General features: G+C 51.8%; 1 protein-coding gene across 2 annotated transcripts; it reads right to left on the reverse strand.

The window, feature by feature from the left end:
- Positions 1-4,923: 4,923 nt before the first annotated feature.
- Positions 4,924-12,713, reverse strand: TBR1 (T-box brain transcription factor 1). Of its 2 annotated transcripts, XM_077181510.1 has the most exons (7): positions 11,879-12,713; positions 11,283-11,437; positions 10,830-10,951; positions 10,327-10,485; positions 9,412-9,473; positions 7,186-7,303; positions 4,924-7,080 (listed from the first exon to the last, which is right to left on the reverse strand). In XM_077181510.1, the coding sequence occupies exons 1-7, from the start codon at positions 12,568-12,570 to the stop codon at positions 6,460-6,462; spliced, it is 1,929 nt and encodes a 642-aa protein (XP_077037625.1). In that variant the 5' UTR covers positions 12,571-12,713; the 3' UTR covers positions 4,924-6,459. The 2 variants fall into 2 exon arrangements, with proteins under 2 accessions (XP_077037625.1, XP_054492656.1); XM_054636681.2 differs by having other exon boundaries at positions 4,924-7,303.
- Positions 12,714-15,532: the final 2,819 nt, after the last annotated feature.

Below are 15,532 nucleotides of genomic sequence, written 5' to 3' on the forward strand. Positions count from 1 at the left end.
CTCTTCCTCAATAGCCTGCATCTAATTCAAGGGAAAGTTTCCCTCTCCTAATGTAAGAGCAAACTGAGCTTCCAGGAAAGAGCTCACACAGAGCTTAAAGTAACACCTGTGTACAAGCCCCTCACGCTTTAGAAGCACAGTGGGAAAGCAGTGGGAATGTGGGGAGAGGGGAGATGCCCCGAGGGTTTGCCGAGGGGGGCTGCAGTGCGGGGAGCGGCTCTGGCTCTGTCACTCAGCTGGTGATGTGCAGGCACCGACCGCAGAGCAAGAGGCAAAACAGGAGCTGCTCCTGCCAGGCCCTCGAGTGGACTTCCCAGACAATGCAGGGTGAGCCACAACTTTCCCCAGGGATAGGGAGCAGCCACCATATTTCTGCAGTGTCTCCAGCAGGAGGTCTGGGACTGAAGGGTGAGAGAGCAACACCGATATTTTTGAGTTGGAAGTCAAAAATGTGACAGCAAACATTTCCACAAAGGGAAATAAGCTTTAATCAGGATGTTGATCAATCATAAAATACATATTTTAGCTTACATTTATGATTTCAGTTTAATTCTTAGTGGGTGGGTGTCTTCATCTAAACTAGGACACCTTTCAGCAGCATAAAATTTCTCTCAACTCAAAATATCCGTGTTGCTCTTTCACCCTTCAGTCCCAGACCACTATCTGCTTTCTGGATAAACAAAAGCAGCCAATGTGTAACCAAATATGGTTAAAGAAAGAAGCTTACTTACAAAACTGAATTTCATAGCATGGCCCACAGAAATTGACATGACTTTTAGAAAGTTTAATTTATGTGCCAGTGCCATCAGTTTAAAAAAAATTACTCAAACAAGCCAAAAAATTACATTTCAAATTACTGAAGTGGGAGCTTGGATGATGTGCTTTGGTAACTCATCAATGTTTCTACTATATTTTTTAAAAAAATCAAATTATTAAGTGTATCCTAAATCAGTCAGTCACTTCAAGGTACACGACTATCACAATTATTGAAAAAGGCCTTGATCCTGAAAACATTTATGTCTGTGAATTTTTAGACAAGTGAATAGTCTTTGTAGGACTGACCTCTTACTTTACGTTGTTCACACATATGAACTCATATGCACGATCAGAGACTAAGGCAGAAATACACATTTACAAGCTATCAACATTTTACCTAAAATGTCTCTTAAAACAGATTCAAAGTCATTATCAGCTGTTTCTTATTTAAAGCTTAATATCTGTGTAATAGTATAGACAGTTTTACACAGAAATATCTGAAGGTTTTCATCTTTTTTGCCTTTGGTTTCAAAAAAAAAATTGGCCTAAAAAGTCATCTTAAGACCAAGATCATTCATACTCATATCAAGCCCTTAGAATTAGAAACACTCCAACTATGAAAAATCACAGTGATAGCATGAATAAAACATCGCTGGCTTTATTGTGTAATATATTTTATAAGGTCAAAAGTTACATCTAATCAGCAATGGCAGCCTTGGATTCTAATGGATTCATAATTATCCTACATCCAAGAAGTAAAATATTACATATGTTCAAAAATTTAAGAGTTAAGTACATATATTTCAAACAATATCTGGCTTTTTCAGGCATAAATCTTTGAACAAATGGGCTTCAAGGGACCATGCTCTGAAATAAGCGATGCTTCTGTCTGCATTTCCAGATTAATACCCATTCTGATAAAAGCATGAAATGTTACCAGTAAGCTGTGTGGCTCTCCAGACCTACCACAAATATATTATCTGGAAAGAGCTGGGTACTGAATGCAAACAGTCTGCTGCCTTCCCTCTACTTATCACTCTGCTGTTTCAATATTTTTTCTTTGACTTTGCCCCCGTATCTTAGCAAGTGACACATTCCCTACTGAAAACCACATTTATGACAAGTTTTAATGCTTGGAAGGAAAACTTGTGTCCATTCTGCACAGAAAGTACCTGGAAAGTGTACTTTCATGCAAAATCCTTTCTTTCTGCTTTTCCCAATACACACACATTCTTTTTTTGCATCACGGAGATTTTAAAATTGTCTTATGCAATTTAAATAAGATTTCCAAAAACAGTAACCTTTTTACAGGGAAAAATCAGAGCATTTCCAGTTGACAAAGTAATTTGTGAGGGCCATGCAAAGCACCTGAAAAAACAGACTGCAATGAAAACCATTTTAACTATAGCAACAGCACTCTGCATAATATTAAAAGGAAAATTATGCAATTAGGTCTCTTATCAGACTTATGAAAATTCAGACTATGCCATTTGGGGGAAAAAAAAAAAAGAAAAATCATTGTTCACCACATCTCCCTTCAGCACTACCTAGAGGAGGGAAGTGATGACCAGACAGTGAAAATTAAGAAGAACGTGTCCCACCTTATGCCTATTCTGCCAATCTGTCTCAGTTGTTCTTCTAGCTCCATAGGTTTACATGATTTTTTTCCCTAATTTTTTTCTTTTTTTTTTCTTTTTTCTTTTTTTTTTTTTTTATGCTGACAAGTAATACAAGACAGATTCTTGCCTTCTTAGGATCTTGCAATCTAGTTTAGACATAGCACGTCAAGTGGTGATGAAAGAAGGTTAGGGTGGGTTTGAAAAGATGAGGATTCCAACAGTAAACGATGCAGAGACATCAGTTTGGTAATGTACACATGTTTTGCATGATTCATTGGACCAAAATGGCCAAAGGAACTTAAAAAGCTGTCAAAGGCATCTTTACCTCTGACCTACCTAGTCATCCATCTGCTTCCTCATACTGTCAATCAAAACCCTCCCATCCTTATCACTATTCTATTACACACATTTTCCACAACCATTTCTCCTCCAGCTCTTAAAAAATATCTTAGCAAACATTTCAATCAGTCATTAAAAACCTTGTTAAAATATGCAATGTGTCATCAAATATGCATAGCGTACTCGTGCAAAATCTGTAGAGAGTAATGTATTACATTTGATATAGTATTAATGTGAAACATCATAGAAAGTATTACCAATAGGAACTTTGAATCACTTTCTACAGATTGAAGCTTGATTTTGTGTTATATTAAATAAAGGAAGGGAAATTTAATAGATTATTTTACACAATAATTAAATTAAAACCCATTCAACATACCTAGAATAATAATACAAACTGCACGTAAAATTCATGCAATTAATTGCTCTTCTAACAAATTCATACACGGGGCTTTGCTTCAACCAAACTGCACGCGCTTCACTTTAAACATGCCGGGTCAGAACCCGCGCATTCACTCCTCAGTGAACGCAAACAATTTAACGGGTTGGTAAACATATGTTTAGCAAATATACAGGTGCACCTCTAAAAATGTTATTCTAAAAAATTATAATAGTAATAAAGTGACCTACCGACAGGAAATAGCCTGTTTAACTTCTGCAGCCCTTATCTCTTCCAGTCTCTTGCACAAATAGTTATGGAATTATCCTGTCGAAATAGTTATGGAATAACATCAGCCACTCACGCACAGGAAAGAATTTTGTTCAGACCTGTCACAGTTACGTATTTATTCCAGACCCGCTGGATAACCCCCGCTAAATAAAACCTGGCGGAGGCTCCCTGAAAAGCGCTCTGTCCGGGGTGACTGCCCGGCGGGCAGCAGCCCCGGCACGGCGGCGGCAGAGGGGACGCGGGCGGGGAACGCCGCGGTGCCTCGGGCCGCTCCCCCTGCCCTCTCGGGGGGCAGCGCAGCGGGACTGGCAGCGGCCGGGGGAGCAGGGGCGGCTTTTGCTGGCCGAGAGCGGGGAAGGAGGGTCGGGAGCACGCCATGGGTTATTTAGGGTGCGGGAAGCCCCGGGCAGGGCGCCGGGACAGCCCCTCACGGCGCCGCGGAGGGGGCAGCTGGGGCCCGCCGGAGGCGGAGAGGTGCGGGCGCTGCGCGGGGGGACGCGTGCGGCGCCCCGGCCCCCGCTCCTGGGAAGAGGCGCTGGGGAAAGGCGCGCACCGCCCGCGCTGCTCCGAGGGGCGGTCCGGGGGCACTGCCCTCACGGCCCCTCTGCGGGTGGGGTCCCGGGGCAGGGCCCTGAGCCCGACGGCACCGCGGGGCGGGCACCGCTCCCCGCAGCTGGCACAGGCCGGCGGCCGCCCGGGCCCTCGAGGGCGGCGGAGGCGCTGGGAGCTCAGGGCCCCGCTCGGGGCCCGCACCTTGGCGGGGGTGGAGGGGACGGAACGCAATTGGGGCTCTCAGGTGTCCCCCGTCAATACCGCGGCAGGACAGAATACCTCTGACGGCTCCACACCGCGCTTTACCCACCGCGGAACCGAGAGCAAGCCCGGCCTGTTACCCCAGCCCCTGCGGACCCGGTCCGCGCAGGTGCCGGGCCGGCGCCTGTCCTAAAGCCCACAGGTGGCTGTCTCTACAGGGGCAGAGTCCCGGGAAGGTCGCCGAGGGAGAGGTGGCGCTGCAGGAGTGGGGGCTCCGCTCCCGCGCATAGGGCAAGCTGCTCCCCGAAAGGGGCCCCGCCTCGGGGGCACTGAGGGGCTCCGCCAGGGCAGCCCCCGCCCGGGCAAGGCGAGGCGAGGCTGCAGGCGGGCAGCGCGGCGTCCCTCGCCTCTGCTCCCACAGCGATGGCACCCCCCGCCCCGCGCCAGGCACCTCTCCCGCCTGCAAAATGCTGTCAGGGTTTTTAAGCGTCAAACACAGGGATAATTATAAACCTCTGAAAACCGACGGGGTTTCATCTCCCTCTTTCACCCACTGCAAACCTCCACGCTTGGCCACGCGGTATAAGCGCTGTCCCCTACGCTCTTCCACCCCCCCAAAAAAGGACAAACGCGGGGCAAGCGGAGCGGCTCCGTCAGGGAGAGCAGCGGCGGGACTCCCGCTCCAGAGCCCCGCGGTGGGCCCAGAGCGAAAGAGCCCCCCAGCCTCTTCCCCCTGGTCCCACCCGAGCCCTTACAAATCGGCGAAGTGCTTTTTCCAACACGACGTTAACGTTTTGCCAGGTTTATTTTACTTGTTATACACAGACGATACAAACGGGCAAAAACCGAAACATTTCTCAATGGAGCATGTACTGGTATAAATTATTCAGTTCCACAGACGTAACAGAACAAATATAAAAATCACAACATTCGATTTACAGAAGAGTCAAAAATATACACACGTTTATGACCCTGAATTTCTATTAGGAAATTTCCCCGTCGAGTGTAATCTAGACTGAATATTTAGCCCGATGCATATTTCAGTTCGTAATTGGTTTGTTTTTTTTTCTTCCATATAAAAATGCGTTAATTGTATAGATTTGCTACTCAAAATTCGAAGACTTATTATTCTGCTTCGCCGGGGAGGGAGTCCTGGAGGGATATTACTTCTCCTTCAATAGTATAATAAGAGATTTACAAGGATGATCACTCTTTCGATGTGCATTTGATTCCCCAGGAAGTCAGATCTCGGTTAGCTACTTTATGAAAAAGTCAATTCCAAAACTAAATGCAGTAAAATATACAACTCACAACTCATCTTCACTGGACTACACTATGGTTACCAACAATTCAGTCGTCTATATCTTTTTTCTTTTTTTTTTTCTTTTTTTTTTTTTTAGATTATTCATTACAAAGATTTACAGCAATATAAAGAAAGACGGGGGAACTGCAAAGAAATTTGAAAATAGTTTGTTAGCATATTTGGCACCTGCAGGGACCAGTAATGGATTTGGCACTTGGGGGCAGGGGAAGGGGGATTCCACAAAAATAATAATATTGCTGATCTCGAGCTGTTCCTTTCAAAGAAAAAATAAGAGGCGGTTAATTTTGTTTCCGGAAGGCGTTATGCCCCTTTAATCGACTTTCCTATGAGACGTATTTCTGTTCTTTTGAAGGGAAAGCTGAGCTATTCCTTAGCTGTGTTAGCCCAGGGCGCCACGTAATTATTTCATGCGAGGAATTGGAGAGAAAGTGAGAAACCCATTACCTGCTGCTACAGCTATGGACCACCGACATTTCCAGAGGCATTTAGGAAGAGTGTTTACCTGGGGAGGGGCACGAGGAAGAGGGAGCAAGGAGCGGGGAATGGGGTAAAGAAATTTAAACAGGATCTAAGTTCTGTGACTTAACAATGAAAACAAAACAAAAAAAAATTCCAAACAAATAAATAAACCGAACCAAAGAAAAGTAATCTGTTACAATAAAATAAATACTATGTACAGGCATTTCACAGGCTGTTTTCCCCACTATTACTGTTTCCCCTAGAATCCATCCGTGGTAAAAGGAAGGAAGCGCTGTACGATTTGAGAGTCTAAGCATCCTACTGATCAGTGGGTTTCGGTGCGGCAGTGCCCCCCGCGCCCCCGGGGCGCCGCCGGACCGGGCCGGGCGGGGAGCGGGGCGGGGAGGCGGCGGCGGCCGCGGCTCAGCCTGCCTGCCTCCCTGCCGGGCCGGGGCACGGATGGGGCAGCTAGGGGCGGGGGTCAGTGCGCTAACGCGGAGGAGTTATTGTGCAAAAGGACGGCGGGCCGGCGGCCGCGCCTAGCTGTGCGAGTAGAAGCCGTAATAGCCGATGTCCTTGGCGCAGGTCTTTTCGCAGTCCCGCTGGGTAAGCACCTCGCTCTTGAGGGGCGAGGAACTCTCGGACACCGGGGTGTCCGAGGGGGAGATCCGCCTCCTTTTGGCCTGCTCGTAAATCCCAGAATCGGAGGAGTCGATGGACTTAATGGACGACGGCGTCTCGATCCAGCTGGAGTCGGACAAATCTTTGGGCTTGGAGTCCTCGGCACCCGGCAAGGGGGACCGCTCGGGGGCCAGGCTCTCCGCCTCCTCCCCCAGGTAGGGGTTGCCGGCGGCCATGCGCGCCGCCGCCGCGCTGTTGGGCCAGCAGGAGAGCACGGAGCCCGACTTGCTGCAGTACTGCGGGGGGCTGCGGGCCCCCCAGCCCGACGGGTCGGCGTAGTAGCCCAGCGGCCGCCCTGCGCAGCCGGCCGCCTGCAGCGGCAGCGCCTTGACGCCCGCGGCCGCGTAGGACAGCAGCGTGGCCGCGTTGCCGGCGAAGTCGGTGGCCGTGTCGTAGGCGGAGGCGGCGAAGTCGAGGCGGTTGTTGGCGGGGGCGACGAACCAGCGCTGCGGCGAGGGGGCCCCCGGGTCCTCGGCTTGCTGTGGGGAGAGCAGCCCGTTGGTGTGGGGCACGCTGCGGTCGGCGCCGGGCCCCGGGCCGGCTCCTGCCCCGGGATGGAAGCGGGACTTGGCGTAGTTACTCACGAACTGGTCCTGGAGGAAGGAGCCGGCCATGGCGTAGCGGGCCCCGGGCACGATCTGCGAGCGGGGCGAGTCGTTGGGGGAAGGCGTCAGCCGGTCCATGTCGCAGCCCGTGTAGATCCTGCCCAAGAGAAGGGGAGAGAGCTGGGTGTCCGCCGCAGCCCGGCGCCCTCCTCGGCGCGGCACCCGGCCGAACGCGGCCCTCGGGGGACGAACGGGACGGCGCCGTCCCAGCGCGCTCCGGCCCTGCCCGGGAGCCTGAGCTCCCCTCCGGGCTTGGCCTCTGGCATCAGCAGCGCCGAGGGCCTTTAACGGGGAAGAGGAAAGACGGGGGCAAGCATGGAGAGCAAATCTTTCGGAACCGGTTGGCCATTCCTTGACGGGGCTGAGATCCCTCTCTCCGGTCCGAACCCACAACCCAAAGGCGTGGAATCCCGCGCGGTGACACGCTGACCGGTCCCAGCACACGTGCAACAGGCAGCCAGCCCGGTCATTTGCCGCGAGCAGCATGAGTGGCAGACTACGGAATTCTATCGGCTGTTTAACACTTATTATTGGGAGTCACAGACGAACCATCAACATTTTACTGAGTTTAAATTAAGCTAATCTTTAAACACCTACTGTAGGAAATGTAAAGCCAGACACTTCCAGTGTTCCCTGCTTGGCCTATATATAATTCTCCCATGCTGGGCTGCAATTTGCGATTATAAAAACTTTAATGGATGAATAACTACTATCTGTATTTAATTCAGGCTAAAACTGTGCTTTAATTAACCCTCCACGCCTCCTGGAATTTCTTATCCAAAATAAACTTGGCCCTTAAACAAATTCAACGTGCTAGACAACATTGAAGCTTCCCCCTCCCCCCCGTCTCCTTTCAAGTAACGCCCTATAAAGTTTTTTTCCTATCAAAAAGGGAAAAGCACTTTTGGCTGGGGCCGAAGGCCTTTCCCAAGGCCTCACATACTCTCGCAGAGCTCCCGGAGAGCAGCCAGGCTCGGCTGCCGCCCTCTGTGGCACCAGAGACCGCCGCTGCCCTCCCGGTGGCGGACCTGCTCTCCGCCACAGCCTCGGCGACCCCTGCCCCTTGGGGAAAGCGACCGCACCACAAGCGGCTCCCTGGGGAGAGCTGGAGCTCGGCCCCGGGCCCCTCTCGCACTAGTTCAGCTCTGGGCGTCGTTTCCACCCTTGCCCTGCAAGCCTGCTGCTGGTGGCTGCCGGACCGCGGTCCAGCGCAGAGGCTCAAGCAGGCGCTCAAGATACGCACGGGACGAGGCGCTCCAGGCCAATTGAGGCCGCTTCCCCCCACAGTTTATAGACGAAAAGGTTTTCCTCCTCAAAGCCGGGGGCCCGTCCCACAGACCAGAGCTTGCAGCGGGATAGCCAAAATCCCTGCCGTCTGCTCCTGCGGATGTACGGGCAGCCCTGCGGCCGCCACGTCCCGCTGCCCCAAGCTGGGCAGAGGGATGCCGGGCGGGTAGTACCCCAGGCCAGGGGAAGCCTGCCTGCAGGGCCTGCAGGCCGGGATTGCCCCATTTTTGTCCCGAGGGCCGCGAAAGGCGGCGGCGGGGGCCGAGTGTTGATGCCGCCCCGCAGCCGCAGTCGGAGGGGCACCGGCCGCCTGCAGCGCGGGCGTCAGGGCCGGGGTCAGACCGCTGGGGACGCCTCGGAGGCGGACGGGCAGAGGCAGAACAGGGACAAACCGCGATTAAAACTTCCGAGGCTTTAGCTCCACCCAGAAGGGAGAAGGAGAAAAAAAATTCAACCCCGGCGAAGAATAAAACGAGACGAAGACATTTCCCTCCGGACCCCGGCTCTGCGGACCTCGGAATGATGCAGACCCGGCGGGTTGCCGGGGACCGAGCCCCTGCTGCTCCGGTGCTTCTTTCGGAGCCCTTACGCGCAAGTGGAACGGAAGCTTGGAAAGAGGCGCCAAGATACGTGCCAGGAAAAACCAACAACAAAACCGCCGCAAGTGCCAAAGCGAAATGCGGACTCGGGTGCGGGCAGCGCGGCCCCGGGCGCGGCAGCGGCCTCAGGGCTGCGCAGGGCCTCGCCGCAGGGACAGCCCCTGTGCGGGAGCGGGCGTGTGCTTCCCTCCCGGAGGGCTCTAGAAAAGCCTGACATTACACATCTCGGTGTGAGATGAGCCAGCCCTCATCCTAAATCTCCCCCCTTTGACATGTGTGTGCAGCCGGCAGAAGGGTAGTAAAAATCCGGTTTACTTACGTGTCATAATTGTCTCGGAATCCTTTTGCGAAAGGGTTGTGATCTATTTTCAGCTGTGTGATCTAGGGAAAGAGAGAAGCAGAGCACACGTTGTGAAAGCCTGAAAAATATACCACACCGCAGCCAACACGTTTTTAAAGGACCAAGCTTTACTCTAGTCAATCATACTGCCTTTAAACCGTGAAAAATCAGCTCTGGCATGCTTATAGACTTCACAGTCTAACTTTAAGATTTACGTTGTTGTAAAAAGTACGAAAAGAATCAATATTTAACCCCATATTTTGAGATGTGTTCAGCATTCCTAGTGCATGGGTATGAATATGCTGAAATCCAGAAATTAGGCAAAACGTACCGCAGAACGATAACTAGGAGTTTGCATTTGCATGGAGCAAAATAATTAAAGCGAGAATGTGGACTGAACATATGTCATTTGAAAAGGGGGCACCAGTCTGTAGCAAAGCCAGACCACTCCGAAACGCATCCAGGCATTAACGAGCTTTTAATTTGAGGAAGTTGCTCCGTCACCCCCGGCGCAATCAATGAGGATGTTAATTGATCTTTGCAGACTTAAAGCTTAAGCTAACAGCTTAACAGCTAACTAAGCTGTTTCCGACTGGGAGATAAACGCTGCGGGCCAGCGCCCAGCCCCGGGCGGAGGGGCAGGATCGCGCCCATCCTGGCGGGAGGGCGATGCCGCTGCGGGCACCCGGAGGGGGCTCCTGAGGCGAAGGCGGCCCGAGCGGCTACGGCCGCCCTGGAGATGGCCAGGGAGGGCTGGCACAAAGCGGGGAACAGGGAGCCCCATCTCCCGGCGCCGGAGACCCGGGGTAGTGGGCAGCAGCCGGGCCATCCCCGGTGGGCTGCCTTGCGGGTAGCGGGGGGACCGCGAGGGGAATAAACCAGGGAGCTCTTTACATCGGTGTTTTGGTAGGCGGTGACGGCAATGAACTGCGTCTCGGGGAACGTGAATGTCTGCACTCTGCCCGGCTGGTTGGTATCCTCCGTCCCGTCTTCGTTCACCTCCACCACATGCAAGCGAGGTTGGTACTTGTGAAGGGACTGCAAAACCACCATCTGTCAGGCATGGCAAAAGGAGGGAGGGGGACGCGGGGAGAAAAGAAGAAATTAGAGCGAGAAGGACGAGGAGAGCGATGCCCGCTGGCCGCCGCCTCCCCGGGACGGTTGCGGACTTCCCCGGCCGCACCGGACAGCGGTGTCAGCTTGGGCAACGCGCTCGGGGCCGACGAGGCCCGTGGCAAAATGAAATGGGAGGACTTTCTCACCACCACCCCCCTTTTATTTTCACCTAACGACACGATCTAAAAAAAAAAAAAAAAATACACGTCCTTTCGGAAACGATAGGATTTTAACTGAAGAAATAAAAATAATTCTGGCAGCGTCTGCGTTCCCCCACTGACCTGCCCGTTGTTGTTTGATGCTCCTTTATTGTTTGTAAGTTTTAGTTTCCCAAAGGAGATTTCCTGACGCATCCAGTGGGCTCCCGTGTTGGGGGAGTCGGGATGCATATACACCCGGTTTCCTAAGCAAAACAACAAAAAACACAACCACATCACAGTTCTAGTCTGTACCCCGGTTCTGCTGCTGCATCCGCACACGAGGGTGAAGAACCTCGTTAAGTGGACAATATTTTACTGCCAAAACTCCCTTAATTTTAAACGAAAAGGATTAAAACAGCTTTTTCCCAACACCTTTTACTTTCTCCTCCACCCTCCTTTTTTTCTATTTTTTAAAAAAAAAATATCGTTGGCCCATTTGCGTTTAAGAAGTCGCCAGAGCCAGTCCGCAAAGGCATTAATTAATCATTCTCACCTACATATGTGTCGGGAAAAGTGTTAATTGGAGGAACTTGCCTTGTACATTGGTGTCCGCCTTGCCGCAAGGAACCCATTTGCCTCCCTGAAATCTCCAGTGATTGGGGTCCGCCAAAATTACATCCACAAAAATATTGTAGTGAGCCGTAGGGTCGAGACCAGAAATATTAAAGCTTAGGAAAGGGAACATGCGCCTATAAAAAAAAAAAAAAAAGAAAAAAAAAAGAAAAGGGAAAAAAAAGAAAAATAAAGGGAAGAAGGAAAGCAAGCCATCGGCAGCGACAGGCACACGCGGAGCACCCAGCCGTTGTGCTTTATCCTCACGGCTCCCGATAGCAACTGGGAAATAAAAATCAAAAGAAGCCCGCTCCCCGGAGTGCCGAGCTTTCCCGCGGGGAAGGGCTGAACGCAGCGGGCGCGGGAACTTGCGGGGAGGCAGAGAGGGCTGCCCCGGTAGGGACCGGCTCCGGCGGGAACGACTCCGGCGGGGACCCGCACCGGAGCTCCCGGCGACCGGGGCAGGGGCCCCGGTGATGGGGGACGGCTCCGCCGGGGCGGCGGAGGCTCCGGGCGGCTCCCCCGGCGAAGTCCGCGGCTCAGCCCCGACACCCAGAAAGGTCCGCGTGGTGGCTTACCTTCCCTGCTTCGTGATGATCATCTCCGTCTGGTGCCGGTGAAATTTCAGCCAGAGTGGCCTGTTGCACAGGTAGACCTGAGCCTTGCCGGGAACCAGCCCCGGCTGGGTGGAGGAGAACTGGTAGAAAGGTGCCCCTTGGTAGGAATGGCCATACTGCTGGGGGTACGGGTAGCCCGCCGTGGGGTAGCCTTGCGGAGAAGAGTTGGACAGGAGGCTGTTATAAGCTCCGTTGGTGATCACAGGATGATGAGCCATGTAGCGGCTGGGGCTGGCGATGGAGAAGGCTGGGTGAGCAGGTCCATGCTGGCTGGGATAAGGGAACATGGTACTAGGAGCAGAGGCAGCAGACTGGGGCTGGCTGGACTGAGAGAGCAGATAGCGATCTGCAGCAGATCCATCGAAACTGTGACGAAGCTCAGAGACCCCGTCCAAGACGGGAGAGAGTTTATTTCTCTGGACGTCCCCTGGTGTGTCCTTGGAGTCAGGAAAATTGTCTGTATCTGACTGATTCGTCATCCCCCTGGTAATTTTTTTCAAAGGTGAACTTCTCTCCAGGTTGTCAGTGGTCGAGATAATGGGATGATCATGCAAGGCAAGCTCAGATCCGCCTGCATGTGGGTAACTGCTGCTCACATTGAGAAATTTCTTGGAGAGCATGATAGAGGGAGAAAGACAATGCTCCAGCTGCATAGCTCTAGCACCACAGTAATAACCCTTCAGTCCCTGGATCTGAAAGGGCTTCCTAGTATCAGAAGCTAGACATCCTGGGACCCACACTAGGCAGAAAGCACTTCATCTACCAAATGCTTCCCAAACGTTTGATTTACTTTTTTTTTTTTTTTTTTTTTTTTTTTTTTTTTTTTTTTTTTTCCTCCCTTCCCAGGGAGAAGAGATTGGCCAATTGACACTATGCAGCAATCAGGAAAGACTCACTTTTGATCTTGCTGCTTGTGGAGAGGATGAAACGGCTTCTGCCATTGGTTAACCGCTGACAGTAATTTAATTAGATAGACATTAATTAGGATAATCACCTGGCTCCTGGTCGCGACGATCATGGCAAATTGAAGGAGATGATTTTATTGTGAGATAGAAGGAAGGGAAAGGGGGAAGGGAATAGTGTGTTTGCTGTGAGAGCTCATTATTGTGTGACCTTTCTAGCTTTTTTTTTTTTGCTTTTTTTTTGACTACGGCTGCAAAATAAATCCGAACCCTGCGATTCCCCAAATATTGCGCGCGTGTACCCCACCTTTGTGCGTCAGGGAGAAGAGCGGGTCCTGGGCGCTTTGGGGAGCGATGGCGAGGGGAGCGCGGGGCTCGGCGGCCGCTGCCCTCAGCTCACCCCCGCGGTTTGTCCCCAGCGGGGCGCAGTCCCTCTCCCCCAGCTCTTCTGAGCGATCCCCGGCGCATCGCCCCCACCCTTCCCACCCGTGCCTGTTTCGCGGGGGAAAATACACCCTCCGTCCCCGCTGACAGTGGCCGCGTATCATCTCTTTTAACTTCTGAAATAATCATAAGCCCCGCAGCCGAAGTGCCCTAATGTATTTGCCGCGATGTTTACGGGTTCTTTAGTAAATAAATATTTTATCTGGGAGCCGTAATGCCTGAGATTATCAGCAAAACAGCGTGGAAGGCGTCCACCTCCCCATCCGTCTCCGGATTTCTTTCCTCTCGGTGCCTGCTTTCCCTCAGTGACTCAGTCCCGCGGGCAGCTCTCGGGAGGGGCAGATTTCTGGCAGCGCCCTTGCCAGGGGCCGCGGCCCGCCCCGGCCGCGGGGTCGATCGGAGCTGAGAAACCCAAACCTCGATGGTGCTGCGGCAGGAGCCGCCGGCACCCTCTGCCCAGGGGGGTCTCCGCGGCCCGGGCTGCGCTCCCAGGCGGGCGGGGGCTCCCGGTGACCGCAGGGACCGGCCGCGGGTCCCGCGGGTGCGCGGCCGAGCCCCCCGCTATTGAGAGCGGGATCCTCCAAGGTGCAAGGATGAGCCTGAAGAGTTCAGGGGGCCCGCTCGCCACCCCGCCTTGGCCAAGCACCAGTCTCAGTTTCTCTTCCTAGGGAAGCCTGCCCGAGAATTTAAAAGCATGGGGTTTGTTTTTCGGCTTTTTTGTGCGTTTGGGGTTTGGGTTTTTTTGACCGGGCAGGAGCTCTCCTGTTCCATTTTTCTTAGTGTTGTCCCCGTAGTGGTTTGGACTTCAGGTATTTTACAGACCACATCTCTTCCCAGGTGACATCAGCAGCCAGCTTCAAATTTCACTGACAGGTAATGCAGCCTGAACCACCACATAATAAACTGAACCACGGCATAACTGCCTGAAGCCAGACTGAAACTTTGCAAACTCAAATCCAGAGAAGACTAGAACCAGGATGACTTGACAGAATGTGTATTTCACTGCTTTCAAATCCCGTGGCCATTTATTTTTCTGTTTCTTAACCGTGAACTACTTTGGTTATTTGGTGTTTCATAGATGCCGACATACACGCACTCTCTGCAAGGAAATTATTCTAATAAGACAATTTATGAAGCAAAAAGCAAGCAGTTCACTGTTCTACTCGAGTGGTTCAGCACATGCAACTTTCCATACACACCTTCTCTCAGTGTTAAGAAAACGGTTTCATTATTATCAGTTCTAACTAATGTTTCCAACACTTGTTTCACCAGTGCTCACCCTTCCCTTTCCCTGTTTGCAACAACAGAACATTAATGGACTTATACAGGCAGGAGATGGACCGAAATGCAGATAAACCCTCGGAAACGCTGCCCTGAATTGCAGAGCTACAGCCATATAGATGCAGAGCTGCAATGAATTCAGTGGTATACTGCCAATCACATGGAAGTGCTAATATATGCCAAAAATCTTCAGTGCACAACTCCTAAACTGGTATAATAGGGGGGATATGGCAGGTGGTGTTACAGAATCGTCATAGAATGGAGTGAGGTTTGCTAATACAATATGCCCGTCCTTCACGCTGACAGGTGACAAGGGGTCATGCTGCTAATGAAGGTCTGCTCCATTGCGGCTGGAGGCTCAGAAGGTGGCTGCTTGAAAATCTCTTTCTTCCTCCAACATCATATATGGGCTGCTGCTTTTCAGGTTACGGCATACACACAATTCTTCCAAATCCGCTGTGTAGCTCCTGAAGCGCTGGACAAAAATAAGGAAGGATGCCCCAAAAACCTGACTTTTTATTATTCATGTAACATCTTGGTAAATGGAAAATTGTGTCTCCAAGTTAAACTGAGGAGTGAATAGAAAGCAGGGTACCACAGCACAAGCTTATACTACGGGAGATCTGCGTCTCCAACAGACTCCCTTCAGCTACCCTCTGCAAGATGTACATTTGTCAAAATTAATTTAGAATATGTAAGACTCACTGGTTTGTCTCCCTGCTTACACCAGCCTCTCACGCATGTATACACTGCAGCACTGCGCTAGCTCCTCTCCTGTTCTGCAGTGCCATGTTACCCACGACCTGCCAAACTCTGTCTCCCTCGTGGTGTTACACGTGTGTGTGGGAGTAGAGAGCGGCAGGGATGCAGAGCCCCCCTGGCAGACGAGCCCCAGGGCAGGTTCCTCGATCAGCTCCTGCCCCGTCTCACCCCGGGCGCGCAGCCGGCAATGCGAGGCCTGACTGCAGCCCTCCTCAACCACCCGCAG

Source organism: Agelaius phoeniceus, chromosome 7 (assembly GCF_051311805.1).
Source record: "Agelaius phoeniceus isolate bAgePho1 chromosome 7, bAgePho1.hap1, whole genome shotgun sequence".
Lineage (NCBI taxonomy): Eukaryota > Metazoa > Chordata > Aves > Passeriformes > Icteridae > Agelaius > Agelaius phoeniceus.

Bases quoted from the DNA above. Each gene is read 5' to 3' on its own strand.
- TBR1 (XM_054636681.2), bottom strand. From the start codon at position 12,570: ATGCAGCTGGAGCATTGTCTTTCTCCCTCTATCATGCTCTCCAAGAAA. The intron at 11,438-11,878 runs GTAAGCCACCAC...TTTTTTTTATAG, and splicing joins ATCATCACGAAGCAGGGAAG to GCGCATGTTCCCTTTCCTAA. The intron at 7,304-9,411 runs GTAAGTAAACCG...TCTCTTGGGCAG, and splicing joins TTCCGAGACAATTATGACAC to GATCTACACGGGCTGCGACA.